The following is a 13,568-nucleotide window of genomic DNA, read 5'->3' as shown; positions in this document are numbered from 1 at the left end:
TTTTTATGATGTCATTTCTCCCCAAATTGATCTATAGATTCAATGCAATCTTGATCAAAAACCCAGGAGGCTGTTTTGCAGAATTTGATAAGCTAATTCTAAAATTCATATGGCAATACAAAGGACCTGAAATAGCAAAATCAATATGAAAAAAAAGGAAGAGTAAAATCAGAGGGTTACGCTATCTGACTTCAAGATTTATTATAAAGCTAAAGTAATCAAGACAGTATGGTTTTAGTGTCAAGACAGACAGATAGATCAATGAAACGTAATAGAGAAGCCAGAAATAGACCCTCAACATAGCTGAATAATTGATTTTCAACAAGGGTGCAAGGGTAATCAGGACAGGAACAACTACATATTCAGGTGAAAAAAACCATTAGGTATGACTACAAAAACATGATTGATAGAATAAGAGAAAAAAATAAATTGGACTTCATAAAAATTAAGAATTTCTGCTCTTTGAAAAATACTGTTAAAAGAATAAAAAGATATGCACAGACTGGGAGAAAATATTTACAAGTCATGTATCTGATAAAAGACTTGTATTTCAGAATATATAAACACCTCTCAAAATTCAATAATAAGAAAACAAACAACCCAACTTTAAAAATAGGCAAAGGACTTGAGCATACATTTCACCCAAGAGGATTTACTGATAACAAATAAGTCCATGAAAAGATGCTCAATATCTTAGTCATTAGGGAAAATGCCGATCAAAACAACAGTAAGAGGGACGCCTGGGTGGCTCAGTTGTTAAGCGTCTGCCTTCGGCTCAGGTCATGATCCCAGGGTCCTGGGATCGAGCCCCACATCGGGCTCCCTGCTCTGTGGGAAGCCTGCTTCTCCCTCTCCTACTCCCACTGCTTATGTTCCCTCTCTCGCTGTGTCTCTCTCCGTCAAATAAATAAAATCTTAAAAACAACAGTAAGATACCACTACTCGCCTGTTAGAATGGCTAAAAGAAAAAAGACATCATAGGTAATGTTGCCAAAGATATGGAGTAACTGAAACTCTCATACACTGCTAAGAGGACTAGAAAATGGCACAATCACTTCGGAAAGCAGGTTGGCCCTTTCTTAATATGTTAAATATATACTCCTACAATTGGACTTAGTTATTCTATTCCTAGATATTTATACCCAAGAGAAATAAAAGCATATGCATACAAAGCACATTCATACAAAGACTTGCACACAAACACTCCCATCAGCTTTATTTTTAATAGGCAAATCTGGAAATAACCTAAATGTCATCAACAAGTGACTGTATAAACACATCGTGGTATATTCCTATAATGAACACTACTTGGCAATAAAAAGTAATAAACTATTGATAGGCAACTGAATCATCAACAATAGGATAATCTCAACACAGTTATGTGAGTGGAAGAAGCCATACCAAAAAAAAAAAAAGGACATACTGTATGATTCCATGTATTTAAAATTCTGAAAAATGCAAACTAATGTACAGTAATAGAAAGAAGATTAGTGGTTGCCTGGAGAGGGAGTGTGGGAGAGTGATACATGGAAGGATTACAAAGAGGCAGGGGGAAACTTTTGGAGGTGCTGGGTATGTTGATGATGGTGATAATTTCACGTGTGTACAACATATGTCAAAATTGTGCGCTCTAAACATGCATAGCTTATCGCATGTCAAATACACCTCTGTAAAGCTATTTAAAAATGTATGCAGTGGGCACACTAAGTGATAGGCACACTGTGCGCCAGGTTGTGTGGTAGATGTGTGAAATGCCTTCTCTTCAATCCTCACGACAAACCGATCACGTTGGTACTATGGTTGCTCCCTTTTTTACTGAGAGGCTCTCTTAAGTCTTTTACTGAGGTTTGGAGAGGTTGTTCAGGTTCCAAGGCTACCCAGTTAGTAAGTGGCAGCCTGACCATCCTCTTTCACTTTTAACTCTGAACTTCCGAACTTCAGGGGCACAACAAAGTGCGAAGAGTTCTCACATTCATTATCCACATCCCCCTAAGACAGTGTGGAGTAAGCAGTTCAAATGTTCGCGCCTACTTCACAGACAGACTTACTGAGCTTCAAACAGATTAAGGTGGCCCTTACACAGCTTCAGACCCGACGGCTGTCAGGGAAGCGTGTCCCTTCTCATACCAGGGCCCTGTCCACTGAATCACAAGGCTCCAGTTGCTGTGGACAGACTTCTGCGATTTTCTTTTTTTCAGTCGGCCAAAGATCATGTAGATTGAGTTCTCTGTGCTTATAGGTGTCAGAATTTCAAAAACGGAGCATTGCCATATTGCTGGGCATTTCCTTTGCAACTGCCGTTCCGGAGACAGGTGAGACTTGGCATTTGCCAGGGTCACGGGGCATTCGAGCCCACATAGCACCTTCGGGTTTCAGCTCCGAGGTGCTGGCAGGCGGCCCGCCGTCGTCCCGCGACCGAGTCCCGTAGCTCCGCCGGGTGCCCCTCCCGCGCGCCTCCGCGGGGGCGTCGGGGAGGCGGGCCCGGGGACGCTCGCGAGGCGCTCCGGCGCGGCGCCCCCTGCCGGCGCCCTGCTCCCTCGCCCCGGATCCGGTCTGGGCGGCGCGGGGACTCCGGCCTGAGAGCCAGCGAGCGCGCGGGCGGGCGGCGCGGCGCGCTGCGGGCGAGCGGGCGCGTCCTGCAGGGGTAGGTGGGCCGCCGGGCGCGGGCGGGCGGCGCGCGCGGGCGGGCCCGGGGTGGGCCTGGGGCGGGGGGGGGGGGGCGCGACGGGGGTCGGCGCGGGGGCGGAGCGGGCGGGGGGCCCGGCGGCGGGGGCGCGCGCGGCGGCGCGCGGCGGGCGCGAGTCATCAATTATGCAAGGACTCTGGCGGCGCGGGGGGCGGGCGCGGGGAGCGCTCCAAGATGGCGCCCACCGCAGTCCCGCCCGCCGCAGCCTCGGCGCCTCTGCAGTCCGGCCGCGCCTCCCGGGCCCCGCGCTAGGGCCGCCGTTGCCTCCCTCGCCGCCGCTGCCGTAAGTCGCCCCGGAGCCCCCGCCCCGGCCCCGCTCCTCGCTCGCCGGCTTCCCCTTCTTGCCTCGGGACCCCGGAGCGGGGCTCGCCCATCTCCGGTCGGGGGCTTTGCCGCAGAGTGCGCGGCGGGGCTCGAGGGGCCATGGAGCTGGGTTTCTGTCCTCCCTGTTTTGGACAGGTGTTTGGAAGTCTTGCTTCCTTCTATCGTGTTTACCGGGGATCCCTGAGGAGAGTTGAGGACCACCGGCCACCACCCCCATACACCCTCGCTCTTCTCGTCTCTTGGCTGCATTGGGAGACACTGGCTTGCCCTCGGCGCCCCTTCCGTGGCGCAGCCCCCCTCCCCCCATCTCCAAGGGCCAGGACAGAGTCGGGGCCCCTCGCGGGGTTGCACTGGGAAGGGCAGCGCTGTCGGGATCTTCCTACAGCAGCCCCTCAGCTCTACCCCCTCCCCCATGTCTTACTGCATCCTTCTCCCCCATCCGGCTCCAGATCGTTACCAACTGCAGAAGCCAGGAGCTCCTGGGTTCTTAGGGCAGCCAGGACTCCCCCTGTTCTTTACTCGGATGCGTCCGTCCCCCTCCTGACAGTGTGCTCTGGGCCTGTGTTGGGGGCCCCCGGGACCTTCCTCGGCAGGCTAGGATTCCTGCATTAGGGAGTACATCACTTTCAGAATATCCCCCTTCCCCCAACCCCATCCCTACGCCACCCGATGCAGAGCTTGTTCCTCTCCTCCTTTCTCCCTTCCCTCCCCCACCTTACCACAATCAGCAGCACCCCGGGCTTCTTAGCGTTTGGCTTACAGGACTGCCCAACTCCACAGACCCCTCCTCTCTAGTTCTCTCTTGGTACTTGGGGGACCGCAAAGCCTCTGCATTTTTCCTCAGAGCTCAGCTCCATCCCCTCCGTGCCTGCGGCAACCACCGGTGGAGACTTGGCAGTTAACTTTCCGGGGGTTAGCCGGGGCTTTCAGACCCCTTCAGAGGCCCCAGCTTAAAGGTCGGTGGGGTAGGAATCATTTTTCAGTCTGACAAATATGATTCTTCAAACCATGCATTCCTTCCATCTACTCCACCCTGTGCCCTCTTCCTCACTTACACTGCAGTTTTTGAAACACGGGGGAATACATGTTATATCGGGAGATTCCAAGATTCTCGGCATCTGTGTTCATAATAAAAGAATGTCATCTGTATGGGGAGAGGGGAGAAACTTGGCATTGCATCTGGCTAATCCAGGGAGAGGGAGAAATAATTAGCATGGAGCAAACTCTACCACACAAGGAAAATTTAGTGGGCACCAGAGAAGCAGGAATGGAAGCAGGAAATGTGGGTGAGGGCTTTGGGAGCAAAGGGGATAGTGCTTTTTATAACTATTTTCTCAGGTTTGAACCTGGAGAGCCTTCAGAGAGGTTTTGGTGTGTTAGGGCTGGGGGGTGTTTTAGCTTTTGAAAGATTTCGGGTGTGGTGGGCTTTCACTGACTGTTTCACCATCTCTCTGTACTTCTCTTTCCTCCACGTGCATTAGAAGATAATGGGGGTGGGGGAACTTTTTTCTCCCCCCCCCAAAAAATATATATATTTTGATGTGTAATGCAAATGGCTGGAGAACATTAGCATCCGGTACCATTCTGGTAGGAATCTCGGGGGAATCAGACTTAAACTGCTGAAAGCTTTGTAGCACGTTGCCTGTAACCTGGTTCTTGAAATACTGCAGCATTTTTTCTTTGGAACTCATGACCCATAAGGCCTTCAATTCTCCCTGAAAGAGAATTTGATTGCTTGGGAGGAGGGGGTGGTAGTGATGGTTTGGTATTCAGCAAGCATAGTCTGTCCTAGAAATTGAGTCTCTCCCTGGAGAGGGCTCTGAGCATGTTCTATGTTCTCAACATCTGATTTAGGGTATGTGTAAATGTGTTGTGTTTCTTAGTGGGGCTGGTGGTGGAGATTGTAAAGCAGTTCCTGATAGTGTGGACCAATTATTGGTTTCTTGGATTCAGTTTGAGAGGCAGACTTAATATACCTTTGGTTTTCATTTGTGGTTTTGTCAACTTTTATCAAAGTACTTAAAGGATTTTATTTTAAGTTAACAAAGGATTATGAAGTAGAATATAGTATACTTAAAAACAAACACCCATACAGCGCTTGTTACTTTCTTTATAGGAGCTTTAACAAATTTTTCTCATGGTCCTGCTTTGGGTGCCTGTGTTTAGGCTTACACCAGGGTTTCTTGCTGTGGTGCTAAAAGGACAGTTCCCTGGTTTCTTGCTGTGGTGCTTAAAGGACAGTTCCCTGGTTTCTTGCTGTGGTGCTTAAAGGACAGTTCCCTGGTTTCTTGCTGTGGTGCTTAAAAGGACAGTTCCCGGACCAGCCCTGCCATGAAGTGCGCACATGCTGGACATGATTTGGGTTTTTCTTTGCTTTTGTTATCAGCAGGCTTTCTTGTAGATGTGTGTGTGCATGCGCAGCTGGGTTTATTCTTGAGGTTGCAGGCCTAGTTGTCATATTTTATTACTCCCACATAACTCTTCATTTTGGCTGTCCCTCAAAAAGACAGTATTTTACAGGCTGCAACAGATCCATATGTAAGACATACAGTGACATTTTGCTGACTACATTGTTTTAGCACATTTTGGTAATTTCAAGTAGCAAGGATCTGTTAATAATTATGGGAATTTGGTCTCCACAGAGTTAATCAGATAGCTTGCTAAGTCAAACTGGATCAGAAGGGAATCTTCTGTGGGTTGATTTGAACAGTGAGCTGAGAAAAGGACTTGACACAACAGAGACCAGTATGCAATCCATTGTATCACTATAGTAGACTTGTCAAAAAATTTATTTTAAAATCCTAGAAAGGGAAGGTGGCCATAAAATTCAGCTGTACAGCCTCCCAGCACAGGAATCCCCTTATGGGAGAGCTTTGCTTTGAATATGTCTGTTGGTAGGGAACTTCCTACTACAGAAAGTAGCTCATTCCATTTAGGTTCCACTGTGATTAAAGTACTTTAATGTCATTGAAAAGACAACACACATGAAGTTAAAAGACCTATAGTTTGGGGCTATATCAAGGCCAGATGTCATTCTTATGCTCATTACCAAGAAAAGATTGACTATTGATATTCTATAGAAATTATACAAGAAATCCCCATCTGTTTGAAAAGAGTACAAAGATAGAGACATATCCACCTAATGCAAGAAAAACATTCCATGAATGGAGAGAAAAATAATTATCTTTAATGTGCTGATGTTATGTAACAAGTTCTGGAGGCACAGGCATGACTTAATGAATACATAATTCCTATTGATTATATCTGAGAAAGAAAATAACCCCATACTGTATAGAAAGTGTTAAAGATGCAAAGTTTATCCAGAGTGAGACCAGTTTCCATAATTATGAAAAGAACACATTCTTATTACAGAAAAATTTTAATATATGTAAAAAAAACAGGAAAAAGTAATCCTTAGTCTTAACTATCCTAAGCAAAACAGTTATGTGTGTTTTATTGTATATTTTCAGTCTTTTTTTTTCTATAGGAGGGCAAGAAGCAATTGCAAATGTTATTCAGAATAACAGTATTTTTAAACCAAGCCTTTTGAACTCTTAAGTTCATAGTCTACTATGTTAGTCATTTAGGGACTTAAACACTAGATGGTTATATTTAATTTACCTTTTTTCTGAATCATTTTCAAATTTTCCAAAAAGTTATCTTTAATGTGAAGGAGTTCATTCTTAGAATTGGACTGCTGTAAAGTCTCTTGATTTAAATATAGCAAGATAACTAGAGGAATAAAGAAATCTTTTCTTAATCATCGAATCAACAAATATTCTCCCCTCTGCACCTACTGTGTGTGAGGCATTGTACTAGGCACTAACACTCTATAAGTGGCAAGAACCAGCTTAGAAAATGATACCATGCTGATAAACGATGGCTATTAAAATGTACAAGGAGGGAAACAGAATTTTCATGCTCTAGGTATGTATCAATTGCTGAAATGTGGTATGGCAGACTTTTAGGTCTAGCCTGGTAATTCACCCTAAAACAATAATTTGTGTAGGAATAGAAAATAAATGCAGGAAAAGAAAAGACAAAAGGAAGTCTTCTGGGAAATTTTTCTCTATCTCTTTGTGAATGTATAGAGACACAGCCAGGACACACAGTTAAACACCATGTCAGCAATTAAGGTGAAATGAAGACACAAGAAGGTTGCCATAGTTAACACCACGAAGAAGAAGAAGAAGCAGTATGAGCTTTGGAGTTAGGCAAAACTAAGTTCAAGTCTTGACTCTGCTACTTATTAGCTTTGTGACTTTGGGCAAATTATTTAATCTCTTTGAGCTTTAGTGTTCTCATCTAGAAAAATAATAATAATACCTACGTTTGGGTGTTTGTGGGGATTAAATGAAATCTCTGTTACCTTGTAGTTTCTGACACATAGAGCTCAATATATATTTGCTCCTTTCCCTTTAGGGATTTAGCAGCTTAGTGTGTGTTTATACACGTATTTGATATAGTGTGTATATATATATATATATATATATATATACACACACACACACACACACTGTATTAAATTTTAGTAGTCTGAAAAACAGACAGTTGCTTTATCTTCAGTCTGGCATAGAGGATAGGATCTGCAGATACCCTGACTTGGGTGGACATTGCTAGTCTAAGAGGAGAAAAGTTTTATTGTACAATTGCAGTGCTTATCTCCACCACGACCGTGCAAATGCAATTACCAAAGTAACTCCTCATTCATTCCTGAACTATTCTAGAATAGGACTCTCTGGCACTGACCAGCTAGCTGGCAGGCAACTGAACTGTTTTTAGCTATAGCCTGGGATCTGAAGGTGGAATGGACCCAAAGACGGGGCTCCCCTTTATTCTTCCTTGAGCTAGATATCTTAATTATGATGAGTGATTATCAAGTTTGGAGTTGCTTTTGTCTTCAGCACCATTCTAGATTTTCCCATTATATTTACACTGATTTATTTGAATGGGTCTCATATAGTTAGGTCTCACAGCTGACCATCTACCTTTGGTAATTATTATTCTATGTTTGTTTGTTTATCAGAACTTTTAAAATCCTGGGATGCCTGAGTGGCTCTGTCAGTTAAGCGTCTGCCTTTGGCTCAGGTCATGATCCCAGGGTCCTGGGATCGAGTCCCACATCGGGTTCCTTGCTCAGCGGAGAGCCTGCTTCTCCCTCTGCCTGTCTCTCCCCCAGCATGTGCGCTTGCTCTCTCTCTCTCTCGCTCTCTCTCTCTGACAAATAAGTAAATAAAATCTTAAAAAAATTTTTTAAAAGGACTTTTAAAATCCTTCTATCAGTTGACTCGTTGAATTAAGTAAGGCAAATATTATTCTACCCATTTTACAGCTGAGGAAACTGAGTGTCCCAGAACTTAAGCATAATGTCCAGGGCTACAGGACCATGACACATGATTAAGGATTTTTCTTGCATTAAATGGTGTTATATTCTGATGTTCATATAACCAAGTAACGTGAACAATTTTGGCTTTATTTTAAGAAATTATCATTATCCTAGGTAGTTAAACATATCTTGCTGAGTGGGCATAATGAAAGATTCTGGGATAGGCAGAGGGAGGGCAAAAGTACCTTTGAAGGAGAGCATTTTGGAAGCAGGAAAAATGAGGGAAAATGAACAGAAGATGTATTACTTATTGAAGTAACACACCTGTTTTGTTTCTGTAGCTATCCTAAATACTTTTTAAAAGGTCATCATGTCTTGGTGTCTGCTCATCTTTCTTCATTTCTCTTGCACGTAAATACATTTAGTTACTCATAAATACTCCCATATTGCCAACAAAAGTTATAACCAGGACTGTAGAGGAATTATGGCCTCTGCCACCTGACTTCTTTGCTTCAGCAAGGCTGAAATTGGTGTAGGACTGTATACTAGGGATTGGTGCTAGGAGAGTATTCAGGGTGGAGCAGAAAAAAGTTCTGAGAGGCTCTTGGGCTAGAACAGCAAAGGTGAAAGTGGATAATAGTTAAGATTTCCCTTAGGCATATGGAGATGTGTCCTATTGAGGAAAGTGAAACAAAACAAAAGCTGGGAGCCCAAGGGTCTAAGAGGTACTCTAGTTTTGGGACTCAAGCTCTCTTGACCCTGAAAGGGGTTAATTGGGTTAAGGTGACTGAAATGTTAGCTGGGGGAGTGTCTGAAGCACTTTTATATTGACTGTTGGTAGTAGGGAGAGGCCTCCCGTGTTCAGTGGGCTTGTTCCAGGGTCTGGAAGTGGAAAGCACTGAAATCCCCCAGAAGACATATTAACAGGCTCTTTTCACGTTCAGTTGATTAGTGCTGTTTTTATGCTGTAAAATTTTTGGGTTCCTGGGGACTAAGGATATTAAAGAAATATAAGTAAATGCTTATTTATCCAGGGATGGATTCTCTAGGCTGTGAATTATACATGTCATTTATTTCCCTCCCTTTTCCTACATTTTGGGTATTTAACTGATCATTAGCATATACACCAGAATGAACTTGGGAAGGGGAAAAAGTCAAAATTAAAATGTTACTTTAAATTTTTAAATGGTGACTGATAAAGGAAAAGATCACAACTACTTTATCAATGAAAAGGCAGTTCATTTTTCTGCTTTTCTTATTCTCTTGTTATTTCTTTCAGTAGTTCACAATTGAAGGCTAAACCTCCAAAAGCTTAATGTTCACTGGAAGCAAGTGTGAAACAGCACTTTTCCTTCATCTGACTGAGCAACTGTCCTGTAAATAAATAGGGTTTAATATATTACATGGTTAGTTTCTTGTTTTAAGAGGAAACATTCTTCAAGTAAGGATAATGCAACAGGCTTTCACTTTACATTCACTACTGTATTTTTTGACTTAGCAAGAAGCTGAATAAAACACTTTTAAATGAAAAGAAAATTATGTATTATTATTAAACTGTGGAGAAAAATTGAGCAGGTTGCAAATGAGACCAGCAGAGCTTTCTCAGAAGTCAGAATACCCAGAAATCTCATTTTCTACAGAATTCTCAATTGGATTTCCTAAGATTTTGGCGAAGACTAAAGAGGCGAAATGTCTTGTTTCTAGGAAAGATGCCTTGGAGAAAATAGGCATTTTTAAAGATTTGTGCTGTGATAGAGAAGAAAGTATTGGGAGTATGAGGAATCATCAGAGCAAAGTTTGAGGAAGTGTGGGAAGTCCTGCTGTGAAATGGACAAGAGAGTTTGGATATGAACATGGGGAACTGCTCATTTTTTAAGAGAAGGAGTTCTGTCCCCTCTGCATACTCTTTTGGAAACCTCTCTGTGGCCTGATATTCTGGATGGGATTTGGAGTCTTAGGAAGGTGTTTTGTTTTTTAAGTGTTATTTTATCCCTAGCTCTGCTGGAACTCTGCTACAAATTGCTTTCTTTATCTGATCCTTGCATTGGAAAAGCTAGAGAGTATTTTCTTGCTTTATACCAAAAAAATTTAGTAACATTCTGAAATGTTATTTTGTTTCCTCTTTTTTTTCTAAGTCATTTAATATAAAACTTTTTCTTAAAAGGCACTGTTGACGTTATCTCTTCCATTCTATGTTGTAAAATATGTATTTTATATTTGAGTAGCTAACGGAGGCAGTGTTCAAAAATCAGAAGGTTCAAAGTTAAGTCTTCCTATAACTGTCTCCCAGTCAGTCAGTATGCACTCCATAAAGGCAGTTTAATTACCAGTTTCTCTTTTGTTCTTTTCTGTGTACATATGCACCTGTGCACATTCTCTCCCCCTGGCCCATACATGGTCACTTCCTTGGTCTTTTAGGGAAGACTATTAAAATAGTTTCAGGATTTGAGCTCTCCTTTTAAATCATCTTAGATCAGTTTTCCCTCTTTTCCTTATGATGTAGATAATCCCGTATGTTTTCTTTTTCTTAGTGAAATTTCTTGGCTTGTTTAGGGTAAAAAGTTAATTTGGGCCAAAGCAGCCCTTTTCTACTAACTATGTTGTTTTTTAGGGTTTCCATATGAGAATTACATATAAAAAAAGTATAGAGAAAGACATGGTCTTGAGAACTATTGGAGTTTTGCTTTCTGTGGGGAACTGTAGATCCCCTGTCCTGAGCCACCAATCAACAAAATTTTCATGAGTAACAACTAAGGGTGAGGCATTGTAACAGGTGTTGAAAGATAACAGTAGAGATAGACCTTATGTTGCAGGAATGTATGTATTGGAGGAATAAACTATAAACACAAAATGTTAAATAAGAGGTGTTTATAATGGTTCATGACAACAACTGTAAAGTGTTTAATTGCCATATAAATGGTATAGAATATAAGTAAATTGGGTTTTTTTGTTTATTTTAGAAAAGAGAGCTTTAAGCTGGTATGATGAGAGGGTGATGGAAGAAGTATGATTTGAGCTGAGCTTTACAGAATGGTTGGGTAAGACAGTGTGAGTCAAAGTAAGAAGGTGAGAATGCACAAAGTATTTTGGGAGTGCAGTGAACAAATCAGTTGGGCTGGGGTAGAATGCCACTTCCCCTCCCCAGTGGGTAAGCCTGTAAAAGATAGGGTAGAGGTAGCCCAACATTAAGGATTTTTTGAAGCTGCATTTATCCTTAGAGATCATGAAGAACATAGAAGATTTTTGAGGGAGCACAGAATGACACATCATCAAAGCTGTGCTAAAATGTGTCAGGAGGATTGGGCAGCAATGTGTAATAGGACAGAATACAACACAGAATGGACATCCAGTTAATTGGCTATTTGGTTTGGCCTTCGATGGGTGGTGACAGGGCTTGGACCAGGATTGTAGTGATGAATATGGAAAGGAAGGAAAAGCGTTAGAATTTTGTATTTGTGTGTCACGTGTATTAAGTAATACTTTCCTAATGTAAGAAATAGTTTATAGGAAGACTCAGTAGGACTTGATGAAAGACTACTTGGGGAAAAGGGAGGAGGAGGAATTCAAGATTTTTTTGCCATTTTAAAATTCAGAGATATAATCTTCTATTTAGAACATCTGGGGAGGTATGTTCTGTAATACATGTTGGCAGTCTAGTCCAGAAGTGCCTTGGTTATTAGCAAGCTATCTTTATTTCTAATTAAAAAAATTTTTTTGTAATCTCTACATCCAATGTGGGGCTCAAACTCATGACTCCAAGATCAAGAGTCAGATGCTCCTCTGACTGAGCCAACTGGGCACCTTTATTTTTAATTTTTAATCCTTTCTTTGCAGAGAGTTCCCCTCCCCCCACCGCTTTGAGCTTCTAAAGTTTTCTTTAAGGGAAACCTGAGTGTTCCTACTTCGTTATTCTCTGTGCTCTCTCACTGATAAAGATTATTTAACCTTTGTAGATCTCTATCCTTTTCTTAATTTGGAGTGTTATATTCTGTCCCTTTGTAGACACTTAACATGTGGTCTTTTTCCTTGATATTCTCAACTAACCTTTAGTTTCATGTATAAACAAGAATTATGCACCTTTTCATATACCTGGTGGATGACTGTTTTGTCCTTATTGAAACTCAGTGGCTTTCTTTCTTTGATCATTTGCTTATGTTCTGTGTGCTTCATGAAAACTATTTGAAATTGCAGGCTTAATTAAAGGTAGCAACTGAGAGGATTCTAATAGGTGAAAGCAGAGGGAAAGAGGCTTTATCAGCCAGTGCTGTTGGCTTTTTCTTTCAGGTATTGAATCTCAGGCTGTGGATACAAAATGTCAGGCTTGACTTGCATCAACTTCCTTGGTGTATCTGGGGTACCAGACAGTGGTCAGTGGGCCCTAATGTACAACTTGAGTATACAGTGGTAATTTAGAGCAAAGGTATGCTCAGAGAGCTTAGGTTCTGTTCTAGCCTTTTGTATTCAGTAAAAGTCTTTGAATAAGAAAAAAAAACAGAGTGATTGGAACGTCAGAACATACACATGCAAATTAACAGAATACACAGAAAAGCAATTTAATGCAATAATCTTTTTCATTTAATTTGTTAATATTTTCCTTCTCACCACTAAAATTACAGAGTTCTTGCAAATTCCATTAACATTTGCCACAGTTTGCACTCAGACAGTTGGCAGAAGTCCCCATGGTTTGTGTGGAACCAGTAGAGCAGACAGAGTTCATGTACAAGATGTTAGTAAATTTAGCACTCTATTTAAGGATGCAAAGCATCCTTATGGTAATCCCATTAGGAGATTCTCTGTGCAATCACATTATAAGTTTGTACCTGCTTTTTAGTTTGAATGCTCACAGTAACTGTGATTAAGAACAGTTAAACAAAAGCCCCTTGGGAAGGCATTCTTAGGGTAGTCTGGGATGAGGAAAGTCCATTAAAGGCCTCTTAATTGAATGCTGGCAATCTGTTTTATTTTTTTTAAATATTTTATTTATTTATTAGAGAGAGAGTGAGCATGAGCGGGGGAGGGTGGGGGAGAGGCAGACTCCCCGCTGAGCAGAGAGTCCAACTTGGGGCTCCATCCCAGGACCCCAAGATCATGACCTGAGCCAAAGGCGGATGCCTAACTGACTGAGCCACTCAGGTGCCCCTGGCAATCTGTTTTATTGATCTAGATATTCTAGAGCAAATAATATTTTGGTAGATTTAGAGATTTTTTTTCTCTATTTGTAGTAGTTCTTCT

General features: G+C 42.1%; 2 protein-coding genes across 5 annotated transcripts in view; one reads left to right on the top strand and one right to left on the bottom strand.

The window, feature by feature from the left end:
* Nucleotides 1–2,372: 2,372 nt before the first annotated feature.
* Nucleotides 2,373–3,317, bottom strand: LOC118357355 (translation initiation factor IF-2-like). The gene has a single exon (XM_035729317.1). It carries the CDS (start codon nt 3,315–3,317, stop codon nt 2,373–2,375), a length of 945 nt encoding a protein of 314 aa, XP_035585210.1.
* The window catches only part of SCN8A (sodium voltage-gated channel alpha subunit 8), a 179,503-nt gene continuing 168,777 nt past the window's right edge, over nt 2,843–13,568 (top strand). For all 4 annotated transcript variants that reach the window (XM_027593503.2, XM_027593501.2, XM_027593505.1 and 1 more), the window contains exon 1: nt 2,843–2,969. The gene's annotated coding sequence lies outside the window, so the exon portion shown is untranslated. The remainder of the gene's footprint in view (nt 2,970–13,568) is intronic.

Source organism: Zalophus californianus, chromosome 9 (genome assembly GCF_009762305.2).
Source record: "Zalophus californianus isolate mZalCal1 chromosome 9, mZalCal1.pri.v2, whole genome shotgun sequence".
Classification (NCBI taxonomy): Eukaryota; Metazoa; Chordata; class Mammalia; order Carnivora; family Otariidae; genus Zalophus; species Zalophus californianus.
The sequence above is the reverse complement of the archived record's forward strand: the minus strand, read 5'-3'. Positions and strand labels throughout refer to the sequence as shown.

What these genes read in the sequence shown, in the direction of transcription:
- LOC118357355 (XM_035729317.1), bottom strand. Translation starts at nt 3,317, where the DNA reads ATGGGGGGAGGGGGGCTGCGCCACGGAAGGGGCGCCGAGGGCAAGCCA.